Consider the following 10,071-nt stretch of genomic DNA (forward strand, 5'->3'; position numbering starts at 1 on the left):
GCACACACGCATGCACACACACACACACACACACACCATTCCCACCACCAAAGCTAAAGACAATTAATGAACCTTTACTAATGAATACAGAATAGCAAGCCATTTCCGGAAGTACCCAGGTACGACAGACGAGACCATGCAAAGGAACTATGTGCGCTAATTGGTCACTGAAGAACTAGATACTTCATCCATGCTCCACTGTTGACAGCTGTGACTCACTGTTCAAATGAAAAAGAAGAAACTTTTCCATTTCCCAGAGAATCAGCCCTTTTTGACTAGTGAGAAGTTTCCTTGTGCCTATGGACTCATATGTGTCTCATCTTCCAACACACACGCACACACACACACATGCACACACATGTGCACACACACACACACACACACATGCACAGATACACACACAGACACATACACAGACATACACAGATACACACATGCACAGATATATACATAGACACACACATAAACACACAGAGACACATACACATAAACACACACATACACACACACACATATACACACAAGATATATACTCCCAGATACACACATACACACACACAGGCACAGATATACACACATGAACCACACAAACACACATGCAAGCACACACTACAGACAGTAACCCATCCAACGGATCATTTATTCACCTATAATTAATATTTGTTTGAGAATCTAGAGAGAAAGTAAGAGTGCATCTTCCTGGCTCTCCACTGCAGAGAAGCTACAGTACATTAAATTTTTATATTGTGTTACTAATGCAGACTAAACTAGAGGCTTTAAAAATTGATGCTGCTATTTAAACAGCATAAAATGAGGAGGATTTGATTAGGCTTAAAAAATAAAAATGTCATCCTTAACTACCGCTGCATGCGGTGTCCTGAGTATTATTTAAAGTGATGGGGAGGGTCATAGATGGCGGACTACTTGGGCCTTTCTTATCTTTTAAGACTGTCTCTCCAAACAAAAATACTTAACAGGTAGTGACAGCCAACCAAATCAAAGCGCTGTGACTGCAGAGTCTGGGTACTACCGGCAAGGACATCTTAGAACAGTATTTTCATTCTGACCAGACCTGACAAGTTCTCTGAGGTAATGGAGTATCTACCCGCTGCCCAGGCCTTCACAGGCTGTGGCACCTCAGTGCACTTCTGTTGAGGCCATGGCCAGGCCTCGACTCCACCTCTTGGTGAATTTGCTTTTCTAATACCTGGCTACCATCTAAACAAGCATATCCAGTTGTTATGACTTCTTACTGGCTGGGTTAAGGGGTTGGGGGCGGGGTGCCTTTAGACAGCTACCTAAGGAGCTGCCCTACAGAGTCAAGGGCTCTGCAGTTATCCTCAGGCTGCCCAGACTGAGAGGAGGGCTGAAGGAAAACAGAGGCTTTTCCTCCAGTTGAACTGTGGAGAGAGGGAGATGTGTGTGTGTACAAACCAGACTTGGACATTTCCTAGCGAAATGAGTCCTCCTCAGTGTCAGCTCTGTATGTTCCCTCCTGTTTTCAGTATTAACCCCCTATACACTGGACACCACACACCAGGCACTCTGAAAACATTAGTTGAAAGACTAAATGTGAGGGTAAATTCCCTCTACCACCGTCACCGCCTCTTTTCTTCTGTTTAAGTAGAAGGGGTGGGGCGCAATGTGCACAGCTCAGAATGGACTGGGCTCTGGAGGGCAGGTGGGAAAACCAAGAACTCCAATAGTTCAGTGTGAGCCCCTGAATCCATCTTTCCTGGAACCTCAGATGTCCCAAGCACGGGTTCTCCCTGGTTTTGCACCTCTTCATGCCCTTCCCTTCCCCCTGGAATGATTTTCTGTCCCACAATTTCTTTTTGACCTAAGAAAGGACCCTGCTGTGAAATCTTGCAGTGAGAGAAGTGAACTTTAAACAGCAGGGGATGAAAAGCCCAGGCATCTCCCAGGAGGACAGAGGCCTAGGACCTGGGCAGCGCCTGGAAATAGGCCTCTCTCGGCCCTCTGGTGGTCCCTAGGGCGTGCAGCAAAAGCTCCACAGGTGTCACCATCAGAAACCAACCCTAGGCAGGCAAAGCAGTAACAGAGACTGGTGGGAGCCCCCACCCCAAATTCAACCGGAAGCAGAGGCAGCAGCTGAGATTTCCCTCCCCGTGGAAGAAACTGAAAAATCTGAAAAATCGGGTGGATGGGATCATCTTCTGCTTTACCTTGGCTTTCCTAAGAACTGCTTGTCCTAAGCCTTAAAGACTAGAAGGGTCTTCTGAGGTCTAGATTAGCTCAGGGACAAATCTACCAGGTTCCCTTGGCAAATCAGCCCCAGGATTCCCCCGCTTTCTAGCCGAGCCCGAGGAAAAGGCGCCTCTTACCTGCACATCACCTCGTGTGTCAGCAGAACTCTGCACATTTCGGGATTCTTATTCTGTCCCTCATAGGCTATGGGCTGTCAGAAAGGAGACATGGACAGGGTGGAGACTTTAGGACAAGCACTAAATGGACTCCCTCTCACTGGCCGGTGGCTGGCCGTGAGGAGAGAGAGCCTCCTCCTTCCCCCGTAGCACATGACCAGAGTCTTTGCCTGGTTAATGCAGCTGAAGAAGTTTGCCCTTAGTTCTTAGCAAAGAGGACTTCTCCGGCGAACTGAATCTTCAATAATTGTTTGCTGTCTTCAGCCTCTCATTTGTCATCTCCCAACACCCAGCATTTCCCCACAGCAGATGAAACAGGTCCACCAGAGCAGGTGGAGGGACCCCCAGAGGGGACTTGAGGAAAGAGAAGTGTGAATCCCATGCTGTAAGTCATGCAAGAGGCTGAAGTCACCAGACAACCCGGGAAACAGGGAGCCAAGGGCAGGCAGGCTCCCTTCAGGGCTCACCTGTTTGGTGACAGAGTCGATGAGTCTGACATAGAGATCCTGCTCTGTGCGGACACCTGCATGGGGGGGGACAGGAGGTTGGCAAGGATGGCCAAGACCCTCTCCCACCCCAACCCTTTCCCTGTCCCAGAGCCTGATCCAGTCAGTCAGTCAGTCAAGCCACAGACACCTAGATGGAATTGACATCGAGAGAGATGCCCCTAGCTCCCCACAGTCCCCACAGGCCTGAGCTCAGTAGCCTTCTACCTCCCCCAAGCACAGGAGGAGGCAGCCACAGCAGCTCACACTTGGCCGCTGGACCGAGTACCTGCCCACAAAGCTGCTTACCATTGCTGTAAAGGAGCTGCAGCTTGTAATGAGTACCATTGTTGGTCTTCTCATTGCCTTGCTCCTGAAAAGACAGAAACCCTTCAATCTTGAACTTTTCAGTGCCCCTCACAACTCAGACCCAGACCAAATGGGCAAGAAGCATTTCCCACAAATGGCCATTTTGGGAAATTTGTCGAGGCCTACAGCCCTGTCTCTCTTTTAAAAATCTTCTATGTGTTCCCCTGCCTCCAGCGGTGATGCCCGGACACCAGCAACAATGCTGTCTTTAAGCAATCCCCACCCAGTCTATCTGTCCTTGATGAAGTCCTGGGCGATTCTCAACAAGAAAAGGGTAGGCCTGCCCGTCCTTTAGAGAGGGCACTATTAGCCGTCATTGGGGGTGGGGGACAGGGCGGGAGTGACCACTTCCAGAGCTCAGGGATTTGGCAACTAGCTACCCCAGATTTCCCTTTTCTTGCACAGCCAATGGCCCAGACCCCGCTGTTGGGCATATATTGGTTTAGGTAAACAACCCTTCATTTAGGATCAAATTAGGGCAGCTCTCAAATTAGGATTTGAATTCAAGGGAGGCGCTCAGTCATTGGGGAAGTAAGCAAGCCATAGAAGGCAGGCCTAAGCTCCCACATAAAACTGAATGGACCAGCCTACATCCCTGCCCTCCCCAGCCCCGCCCCGCCGAGAGAAAATAATAATAATAATAATAATAATAATATAACAAACTAGAGACTGACAGCGGCAGCATTGGGTATACTTTTAAAACTAGGTCTAAAGAACTGTTTCAGCGCGGTCAATCGATGGCCTGCCGCTATTACTGACCCCGAGGCTAGGGGCGCACGGCCGCAAGCGCCTGCCTGGTTCAGAGCAGGGGCCCATCGCGGTGCCGGGGAAAATCCACTGAGTTAGAAGCTGAGGGTGAGACGCCTCAATTTATCATCCCCGATGATGCGAGCGGGAGGGTGTCGCAAGTGACAGATGGAACCCTTAGTGCCGGGTTGGGGGGGAGCGGTTTAAGGGGTCCGCTTACTTTGTCATTCTCCACAAAGTCCACGAAGGCCGTGCGCTCAATCTCCACCGGCTGTCCCTGCCTGTCGTAGAGCGCCAGGACAAAATGAAAGAAGTTGGATTTCCTCAAGTTAGAAGGAGGTTGCTTTTCAAAGTGGGCCCGGGACAGGGCAACACCGCTGCACAGGAAGTGGTGGGAGAGAGAAACAGGACAAGGGAGAAAGAGAGAAAGACTGGGTGTTAGGCAGTTACTAACATGCCCAAACGACATCGACAGAAAGGCCAGGAAGTCCACTGCCCGGAACCCAAGACCCCAAAACCTTCAGGGCCTCAGAGGGGTTGCAATAGGCACCTTGCTTCCACTGCCCAGTTATACAGTCACCCTGAATCCCGTTATCAAATGGCTTTTAGTAGAACTGAAAGACCAGGGCTACCGGCTGGCCGAAGTCCTAAGAAGCGCCGCTAAACCCCAGGTGCCTGCCCCAAAACTCAAAGCTGTGACATGGATTTAAAGGGGATAGCGCTCTTCTGTACTTGAACAAGTGACCTGCTTTAACTCCTGGCTAATGAATTTCTGGACCTGCCTGCTCCACAGACGACAAGATAGGAGGCCTGGAGCCCAAGCGTCCGTCCTCACAATTTGCCTTACTCTATCGACAGTTGCATCCACAACAGCGTCACCATCACCGCAAAAATCCCCACAGTCATTACTGGGGACAGTGGGGCTACTGAGGACCTTCGCCCTCAAGAGCCGCTCCACGTGGAAAAGCCAGAAGAAGCCCGAATGTTAAGAGACCTGGCCAGAGACCTGGGCGATCTGCGCTCAAGCGTTTTTTCCAATTCCCTGACTCTGTAAAGCTCTCCAGAGCCTGGGATATGTACACAGGACCTCCCTATATACCTGTCTCTCATCGTGCCACATTTGACTAAAAACCTTGTGGAACCCGGTGGCAAATTAACAGATAGCGAGGGCAGCCTGGTGGCGCTGAGGTCTTCTGGATTCTTGCGCTGGGCACGGTCGCAGTCACTTTTTTTTTTTTTTTGAAAGTATATAATTTTGGCCAGACCACCACAGACTGCCTTTTCAAACTTTAATAAAGTACGTTTTATTTCGGACGGGAAGACAGGACGGACATGTCATTAAGTCCCCGCTAAGGAGCAGATTCTGCGGAGCTGTTTTGGTTCCCTCCGCTTGTCGCCGGAGCGAGCCCCTAGACCGCTTTCGAGAGCCGTGGCCTCCGAGAAGTACCATCTGCTCCAGGGACAACTGCTCCGGAGGGTGGCAATCGGGTACCGCAGCTGCCACTTCAGCCAGCTTGCGGCCTTTACTGCCACTCCTTGAAGAGTGGCAGCTAGTTCGCTCTACCCGGGACACCTGGAGATGTGGCCTGTCTGCAAAAGGGGTCATTTCCCAGTGTGAAGTCCAGATTTAAGAAGGCTGCTGCAGAGCGCGGAGGGAGAGACGAGAGTCCTGGAAGAAGTTTGTGGGCTCTTGGCGGAGGTTAAGGAGCTGCCTCTTGAAGGCCTGGACGCGAAGGCCACGGATCAGTTCAGAAGGGACGGTGAGGAGCGGGAATGGAATGTTCGTGGCATGGAACCCTAGACAAGTCTTAACCACACGCGCGAAGATTTGGAATCAAAATCAACTTGAGGAACCCGCAAAACTGGAGGCCGCTCTTCTCTGCGGCTCAAGCAATGGATCTCCATTTTCTCCTCTTCCCCGACTACTCCTGTGCTTCGGTCCATCCTCAGCCTCCCCGGTTTATCTAGCCCACTCTCCCTCACCCAGGATTCGCTTGCTTGTCCCCTTTCCTGACGCTCTCGGCCGCTTTGCCTTCCCCGCAGCCGCTCGGGCCTCTCCGGATCCTCTCGCCGCCGCCACCATCTGGCCGGCCGCTGGGCTCCCCGAGTCTCCAAGCCATCCTGAAAGATGCTGGAGGAGAGGCGCTCGCTCGCTCGCTCGCAGGCAGCGTGGGGGAGCCTAGGAGTGTCCGGAAAGCCGGCTCCGCTGCGGTGCCGGCTGCCAGCTCAGATCTTCACGCGCTACTCTGCTAGAGTCCAGGAGTAAACGCAGCGATACGATGTGAGCTTGAAGGCTACTTTTAATGTATTTTTTTTTTTTTGCCCCCAAAGAATGGACTGTGGGGACGAAGTAAAGTACAAACACCCATGACCTCGGTAGTTCAGAAACTCCAATGTGGACTGCGGAAAAAGGGTTCCCCTGGTCGCAGCGACCTGCCCGCCCAGGGAGAGCCCCAGTGCGCACGGCCTGGGAGGACAGACAGACAGACAGGGACGGAGAGAAAGAGAGAGAGAGAGCAGAGGAAAGAGGTACACGGGGAGACAGACACAACCAGAGACTTTCAGAGCACAACGGCTCCAGTCTCATTACCTCTGAGCCGCGACATTGGCGTCCACCACGCCGACATTCCGGACCCAGGACCTGACGGAATCCATCTCCGCACCCAGCGACTTTTCTTTCAGAGCTGGTCCTCTTCCTAGCGTATCTTGAATCCCAAACATTTAAAAAGTCTGGTCCTCTACTGTCGCCTTAAAAGTGACTTTACGACAACACCGTCCTCACTTTCCAATGCGGCCAGCAAATGGTGTTCTCCAAAGCAATCCGAGAAAGGCGGCAAGGGCCGAAGTTTGGGGCCCTCTTGGAAAGAAATAGCCAGCCCTTTCCTCCACGCACAATGCAAAGTTTGCGGTTTTTTTCTCCTCGGTGGCTTCAGATCTGCCGCCTCGGGGCTTTCACTCTAGGTCGCCCGCATCCTTCCAGCTGCAGAACGGTCTCCAGAAAGTGGCCACAATTTAGAAGCATCACCTGTTCTGGGAAAAACAGGAGGAGATAGATAGCTGCCTGATCTCTCCCCTTCCTCCTTGTCCCCCCCCCCCCCTGCTCCTCCCCACCGTTCCGATATAGGAAAAAAAAAAAATCCCCAACAGGATCAGTTGTAAGAGGAAGGGGAAGACCCGGAGCGGGGAGGAGGCGGTGGCTGACAGCACCGCAGAGCCGGGCTGCTGCAGCGCGCGGGCCCCGTGAATGGTTACTACAAGCCGGGCCGCGGGAGGCGGAGCCGAGGCCCGATAAGGAGCCTCATTTGCATGGACGCCCGGGATTGGCCGGCTCTGGGCAAGCCGGGCGGACGTCCTCCCGTGGCGTTCGCCAAGCTTTGCGTTGCCCGAAGTCCGAGAGGTGAAAGGCTACAGCTAGCCACAAGCACCGAGTCCCGGCCCGAGCCCCGAGTGTTTGACCTGCGTGGGAAGGGGGTCCCCAAATCCTGCAGTAAAACAAAGTAGCAGGACTCTGAGAGTTGGGAACATGATGGTTCTTTCCGATCGCGGGAGCAGAAAGCCTGCGCGGATTTGCCTCTAGATGCAGGGTTTTAATCGCCTGCGGGGGACCCTCCAGCTTCCTTCCCGGGGTTTGGACCTGTGAGCACGCTTGCCAGCAAGCAGAAGTGCGACCACCTGTATTTATGCTTTTCGCAAACACTCCCCCCCCCCAGGGCATCCATTTTTCTGAACCGGTCTACCAAGTCTCATAGAGTTTCCAGGGAGGCTATCATTTCGTGCGAAGGCCACAAGTGTTTAAAGGAGGGAAGAGATGACGGGAAGAGAGAGCGGAGTGGGGACGAATGAGGCTCAAATGCAGTTTAAATATACTGTGAAGGGAAATGGTGGCGAGCTAAGGAAAACAGCCCCGCGAGGGCGGGAGCACGCACCTTTGCAGACGGGGGAGGTTGCTGGCTGACAGAGTGGCTGGCTGAGAACTGCGAGGTGTAATTTCCAATCCCCACTTTTTTAGCTCCCCTCCCCAATCTCTGAAGCCCGGGGAACCCTGCGTTGGAGACACGAGGCGTCTGTGAAGAAGTCCTGGAAACTTTGTCCGCCCGAAGCGCTGTGGTCGCGAAGGTTGGTGGTGGTCGGGAAGCGGCGGCTCCACAAAATAGCTGAAACCCTAGACGGCTGGAGGTGCCTATTTAAAAAAAAAAAAAATCCTCCTGGCTGGGTGTTATTTTCTTGCTTCTCTTTTTGTATTCTGATCTGCGCGTAGATCTAGAACGCCAGCGCGAAAACAGATTTGAAGACAATGAATGCAAATCTGTGCTCAAAGACCATCTGCCGTGGCGGAGACAATCAGCTGCACCGCGGTTCGAGCGACTGCACCAGAGCCTCCTCCCAGCGTCCTTACAGTCGGGAGACTTTCCTCCCTATCCAGGGCTCAGGTTTGAGTGTCAATTGACTCCTGATCGGACCCTAGCTGTAGGTGAGCGCTCACCAGAACTGCGAGAGTTAGCCGCTAGAGGACACAGCGCCTGGGGTGCACGTTTGCCTGGCAAGCGAACGGGAAGCTTGCGCTTCCAGAGACTGCGACTCCCCATAGAAAGGGGCCTGAGCACGTCACTTCACCTCAGGGGCAAACTGCGACTACAGACTGCGCAGGCGGGATTGTGCTTCATAAGATTTGATCTCTCTCTACAGCAGAGACTGGCTTGAAAGCTGACGGGGGGGGGGGCTCGCGTCCTCTTTGCACAGACTTGGGGGGGGGAGGCTGGAGTCACGTTGATGGTGTACCCTAACTCCAGGCTTTTACCTTGGCCTTCCCAAGTGACTTAAAAGGGAGGAGGGGTGACTTGTGGTACAGTCGGGTGTAAGAAAATGGAATGAGAGGCTTAGTTGCATAAGGCAGTTGTCCAACAAAAGAGGGAGGGGTGGAGGAGAAACTGGTAAAGATTCGCCTCTGTGCCTTCAGCTGCGCAGTTCTGTTACACAGGGCTTTACGGATAATTGCGACCCCAGGAAAAACTAATCACTCAGAGTCTTCGAACTGGGTTTGTTGTTGTTTTGTTTTTTGTTTTGTTTTGTTTTGTTTTGTTTTTTGAAAGTAATTCCTTGTCCTTCTCTTTCTTGTCCAGGCCCTGTTTCCAGCTGGGCAAGGCCTTGGGTTCTTCGGTGAACGAGTGGACCAGCCGATGAACCCTCTGACAGCGTGGATGAAATGGCTGGCTTTTGTTTAGTTTTGTTTTAACCTCCCCAAGGAGACTTTGATCAGCTATACCTCGAAATGTGCGCAAAAGATACGGAGAGCCTGAAGGGCTGACGGGCAGCACTGGGCTCCGGCCTAGCCCGGCCCGTCGGCCCCCAGAGGCTCCAGGTTAAAGGGCAGAGCCAAGGTCGCTGACGCCTCTTTTCTCACCAGTAACAGCTGCCGCCCAAATTATACCCCTCAGGAAGCGAATGAATTGTTCCTTTCTCCTTGCTCCCTGCTGCCTTCTCCGGTACACTGCCTTCTCTGTACACTCCGGTCTCACCTCCCTCCTCCCCAGTGACAGTTCGGGGTGGTGGTACCCTGCTGGGAGATAGTGTGTGGGTGCCTTACCTCTAGAACTTTCGGCTCTTTGGGACGTTTGGCTCTTAGTGGTGTGCATTGAGGGAAACACCGCCCCCCCACCCCCGCCCCTGCGGCCCCTCTGGACACTGGGGACAGCCTGCGGACTGGCAGCTTAGGGTCCCTAGGGTAGCTAGCCCAGAGTCCAGAAGTTCCTTTTAGGCATAGATGAAGTTCCAGACCGAGTATAGAGGAGCAGTCGGCCTTGTGCACTAAGCTAGAGCGCTTGTGAGCGCCGAGCGCTTTTCTGCCAACTGCCTTGGCTTTGATTATGTTTGTGAAGGTCTTAAAGAAGGGTGGCAGAAGCATCGACCATCCGCGCCAAAGAAGCGGTGCTTGTGGCTGCAGCGCGCAGTAGTGGCTCCCTGAGGGCTCTCCCATCTCCTTCGAAGGCCTCTAGCTACAGCTACGCGAGAATAACCCTCCGTTAGGAACCTGCAATACAAACCCCGCCTGGAGCCGCTCTGGGACCCGGCAGGAGGAGCTGCGCCCA

The 10,071-nt window shown here is 52.9% G+C and overlaps 1 protein-coding gene across 6 annotated transcripts in view; it reads right to left on the bottom strand.

The window, feature by feature from the left end:
• Ebf2 (EBF transcription factor 2) overlaps positions 1-6,706 on the bottom strand; it is a 196,140-nt gene extending 189,434 nt beyond the window's left edge. For all 6 annotated transcript variants that reach the window (XM_052190497.1, XM_052190499.1, XM_052190496.1 and 3 more), the window contains exons 1-5: positions 6,576-6,706; positions 4,206-4,362; positions 3,179-3,242; positions 2,852-2,907; positions 2,346-2,419 (exon numbers count right to left, since the gene is read on the bottom strand). In XM_052190497.1, the coding sequence (XP_052046457.1) occupies positions 2,346-2,419; positions 2,852-2,907; positions 3,179-3,242; positions 4,206-4,362; positions 6,576-6,706 (482 nt within the window). The remainder of the gene's footprint in view (positions 1-2,345; positions 2,420-2,851; positions 2,908-3,178; positions 3,243-4,205; positions 4,363-6,575) is intronic.
• Positions 6,707-10,071: the final 3,365 nt, after the last annotated feature.

This window comes from Apodemus sylvaticus, chromosome 8 (assembly GCF_947179515.1).
Source record: "Apodemus sylvaticus chromosome 8, mApoSyl1.1, whole genome shotgun sequence".
NCBI classification, from domain to species: Eukaryota; Metazoa; Chordata; class Mammalia; order Rodentia; family Muridae; genus Apodemus; species Apodemus sylvaticus.